The sequence below is a fragment of the Atta colombica genome, unplaced genomic scaffold (genome assembly GCF_001594045.1).
Source record: "Atta colombica isolate Treedump-2 unplaced genomic scaffold, Acol1.0 scaffold38, whole genome shotgun sequence".
Taxonomy (NCBI): domain Eukaryota; kingdom Metazoa; phylum Arthropoda; class Insecta; order Hymenoptera; family Formicidae; genus Atta; species Atta colombica.
In genome coordinates, this window is record NW_017259490.1 from 1,824,306 (window position 1) to 1,829,184 (window position 4,879).

Below are 4,879 nucleotides of genomic sequence, written 5' to 3' on the forward strand. Positions count from 1 at the left end.
TCAAACGTATATTATGTGTGTTTATTATTTAAATAAATTTAATTATTTAAGTAAATAAATTTTGTATATAATGCGGAGGATTGTGTATAGAATATAAATACGTTATTATAGGTGCAATATATTGCATCGAATTAATTTCTACTGACTGTCGGTATTAATCTACCCATGTAACAAAATAAGATTAATATTAATTGCAACTCCCGTTTCTCTTATTCACATTTAAAATTAAAATGTATTTTCCAGGTGCGATGTCGACATAAAAATTTTCCATTACACAATTTTGTTATTAACGTCGAGAGGATTTAACGAGGAGAAATAATGCATATGGGCGATTTCTACCTATTCATCGGATTTTCAACGACATTATACAGATGCAAATGGCAAGATGAAATTTAATCGTGGGCGATGGATTCGCGTGACACCCCCGCATATGATTAAATTATTTTGATCAGACAGCAAACAGACGGGCGATGCAGATTTCTCCCACGTGTAAATATTAGGACGAACAGATAGTATGATAGAGATGCGGTTGCACGTTGCAACATCGCAAGAACACAGCGCGTCACAAACATGCAAATCGCAATCTTTTCGAAATTCTTCAATTATTATAATCTTGGAACACGTATAAACCTGAGATAAAAGAAAAAAACCAATTTCTTTTTTTCCTTACTTTTTTATAGAAAACTTGAGATGAGAAAGGAAAAAAAATGTCTCATCTTTAATTTGTAAATAAAATCAATTTGTAAATAAATAAAAGAACTTTCGTGTGAGAATGATCATAATATTGTTTATATCGATCTTTTTTAACACATCGATATCAGAAATTAATTAAAAAAATATACGCAGATTTTATAATGGCTCAAGTGAATATAACAATATATCGAAGTAAAACGAAGATAAAACGAAACCCATTGTATAATGAAGCTATGATAAATTTGTGAAAGCCAAATAGCAGACTCAAATCTGGTTCTTAAGAGATTATTTTATGCAAGAAGGGGACACATAATTAGACGACTGAGACATTATAAGAAATAAATTCGTAAACCGGTTCGCATCCTGTGGATCTTTCAAGGGTTTAGCATGCCTCGAATGGCACGACGAGCGGCGGTCTGGAACGCGAACACGAGGGTGGTGGGCTGCCTACGATAATTTCACCGAGCTTGATGATTAACGGGCAGCAATCTCAAAAACGCGGCGACCGTTATCGCGCGCGAAGGACGAGGCGACCATAATAAGTCGTCCATCTCGGACCGCGATAATTTTGCAGGTGCATCCCCGATAACCCCCGAAATTGATGAAATCAGCCGGCGGGGAAGCGGAAAGACGAGAGCACACGGCATGCGGCGTAATGCAGAACCGTAGTTTCTACGAGGAATTCTCGGCGGCCAATAAATTATCCGCTCGAGTACCTACTTTGCTTGGCTGTATCTATCCGCGCGGATAAAGCAAGTTTGTGGCTGAACACACCGAGGTTAAGACGAGTACCTATCTGACTTCGCAGAAGACGATGGATGCCAATCGTAGCACGAATTGAGCCAGTGGTTATTTGTTAAAAATAATGGTCTACACGTCTATTGCTCTTCCCACACATCGCTTATTTTTTTAATGTCCCAGTGTAATGAAACAGCATATCAATTTCAGGTCTCTGTCCACTGTCCTCATGCGTCAAAAATTTTCTATTGTAGCTGAATGAGAGATCATCTTGATCCTATTTATTAATTTCAGAATATTTCCGCATTAAATTTTCTGATTAATATATTTATCTGAATTCCATTCTTAACTAAAAATTTTTATCATCAATTCATTATTCAATATTGATATTAATTTGATATTAAAAAAAATTCATCTCATTTATTAAACAATGTAGAAGTAATTTCTTTATCGTTTTTTAAACTTATTAAAAGTCTTCATTCTCATTTATTAAAATTCTTCTCAATTCTTCTCATAAATCAATTCCCATAAATTTATTAAAATTTTTATCTATAATTCTATAATAAAAACATAAGAAGAAACACTTGAGCAATATAGAAAAATTACGGACGCCCATATATCACCCAATTGAAACTCATTAGAACTGTCCCAACTGATTAGAACTCTAATTGATTTTGAATAACAAAACCGAAAGCTAGCATCACGATGAATAAAAAGCAACATTCTAATGAATACACAGATAACGTTTTCAACAATGATAATTTCATTGTGAAATCTTTTTGAAAAAATATCTTACATATAAATACTAAAATCTTTGACTATACGTTTGCATTCATCATCATAGGGAACACAATGACGCGTTAATAGATATTAGCACTTCTCTCTTAGGATCTTAGCTTAGCAGGATCTATAGAATTACGACAACAACTATTGTCTTCTTAAGCTAATAGTTCGTCTACTGCGCGACGCGAAAGTTTCGAAACTAGATAATCGGCGCGCTGGGTAGCATGATAAACGCATCTGCACGATCACGTTATGTCTGCGATGATTACTGCGAACTTTCAGCATGGACGTTTATCTGATATATATGTATATATATTACGTTAATTAAATAATTCTAAATTTAACGTCACAAGATAATACTAATTATGCTAATCATTGACATAAAAAAGTTTGTGTATTACACATCTTTAATCTTATTGGATTAAACTCTCTTCTCTTTCTCTTTCTTTCTCTCTACTTTCTCACACAGTTTTCGTTCATAATCCGCTATCGCGGATTATTTCTTGTTTTCTTCTATTAGACTCACAATAAGTAAAAGCCATCCACGCCATTAATAGATTTAACAATACTGCAATATCATGTTCTTACTTTGCAGGTAATATCCGAATATTGTCGGACACGTCTACAAGCAAGGCCCTTCACTCACATAGTGATGGAGATGTATCGAGAGGTTGTGAAATCGCCACAATACACCGCGCGGAAACGAGCAATGCAGCTAAATGCACTGTGTCCTACACGGAATATGGTTGAACATTTGAGCCAACAGAAAATCTACGGGCATCATCATCATCCGCAACAACAGCAGCAAGACTACGTCCAAATTGTGAATGGTCAACCGCCATCTATTCAACATCAGACTCGTGTTGAGCAATATTTGTCGAATCAATTAGCTGTTCAACAACGGCAGCAACAACATCACGATCACATTCAACGTCAAACTAACCAATTTCGCTCGCTTCACCAGCAACAAGATTATCCACAGCAGCCATCAAAGGGTCAGCAGGATCATCGTAGTCATCTTTACAATCACCATCATGCGAAAGGAACGCATTTCAGGACACAATCGCGCAATTCTCAATCACATCCCAATTTGACGAGCTTGTGCGATTCACAGCAGCAGCAACAACAACAACAACAACAACAACAACAACAACAGCAACAGCAGCAGCAGCAACGGCCATATCGGGATATTGCCCTCAGCGGTTACAGAGCGCACTTTCAATCGCAGCTGGATATCCAAAGCGGCAGCCGATCGATAGGACCAGCGACGACACGTCGAGTGCATCATCATTCGAGGACATACTCGCAGCCGGTTTATACGCGGCTTCAACATACCAGGAGTAGTGGCAATCTGCCGACGACGACGAGCGCGATGGTCGACAGTAATCCCGACGGGAATGTTTACAACGACCCGATATATGCCCTGCCGGTTAAACCCTTCCTGAGCTCCCAGGATGTGCGAGTCAATGGATTGTCTGCGAAACCTCCTGTGATCTGTCATGGAGACGAGGTTTATGGTAGATCATCATCGATAAACAGGTACACGCTGGATATCATTCGCGTACTTATTTAGAAAAATCAATCAATATTATTTGTAATTTTATTTCTCATTAATTTATACAATCTATATCTATATTTATTAATTGTTTAAGACACGATGTTAAATTCAGATTTTGAGATGAAGAAATTTAATTTATTTTCATCAAATAAACGTGAATCATAAAAACAGAGACAAAGATAGCCAATATAAGATTCTATATAATAATTTTTCATTACAAAGCAATTAATTTTGAGTAAGTTTTCAGAAATGTTACATTCGAACATAGATGTTTTCACGACTTTAAATCCAGCCCAAACTCAAGAAAATAATTATAATTATTTCTAGTCTTAAATAATTTCATTAAAAATAAAAATAATATAATTTCTTTATATTTAAACCTTTGGCTATTATACTCCATTATAGTGACTTTTTGCTAACTCATTCTTTCGAGAAAACGCCACTGCAATGCTGCGTTTAACAGAAAAAATCAATCAGTAAGCACTCAATAATTCTTTAATTGGTTTTTACTTTTAGTTTTTCGCTGGATCTAAAAATAAGTGTAAGAAGCAATTATGTTAAAGAATCGCTGAGCGCTCACTAATTGGTTTTCTCTATTGAACGCCAATGACTTTTTTTAACGATCTTTTGGAACAAAAATAGATAATTATATAGAGTAATTCTTTTCTATATTTCGATATCTTCTTCGATATCTTCAATATCTTAAACAAGAATGTCGTCAATTATTTTTATCTATATTTAACCCAAAGCAACGATCGTTGCATGATAGCAGCACACGAAAATAGTCCTGAATATTTTTAATATTCCTGACAATCTCAAATTTTTCTAACGTACTCGTCAACAATGATAATTGAACTTAACACGGAAGACTATGCCACTCTTTCATAAAATTAAGGATAACCAAATTAATTTTGTGTAAAAAAGAAATCATGAATAGCAACGACACTAATAACCGATAGCTTAATCACGGATTTGGCAAAGGGGGTGATTCAATATGAATGAAATTTGATTGGAAATTTGGAAAGTGAGAAAGAAACGTGAGAAAGAAATATTTAATAAAATAATAAATATATATATATATGATAAAAATAATAAATATATTCCTAT

At 34.9% G+C, this 4,879-nt stretch overlaps 1 protein-coding gene across 1 annotated transcript in view; it reads left to right on the forward strand.

The window, feature by feature from the left end:
• The window catches only part of LOC108691035, a 59,977-nt gene that overhangs the window by 35,614 nt on the left and 19,484 nt on the right, over positions 1-4,879 (forward strand). Inside the window, exon 5 of the mRNA XM_018198657.1 lies at positions 2,810-3,753. Within this exon, the coding sequence (XP_018054146.1) occupies positions 2,810-3,753 (944 nt within the window). The remainder of the gene's footprint in view (positions 1-2,809; positions 3,754-4,879) is intronic.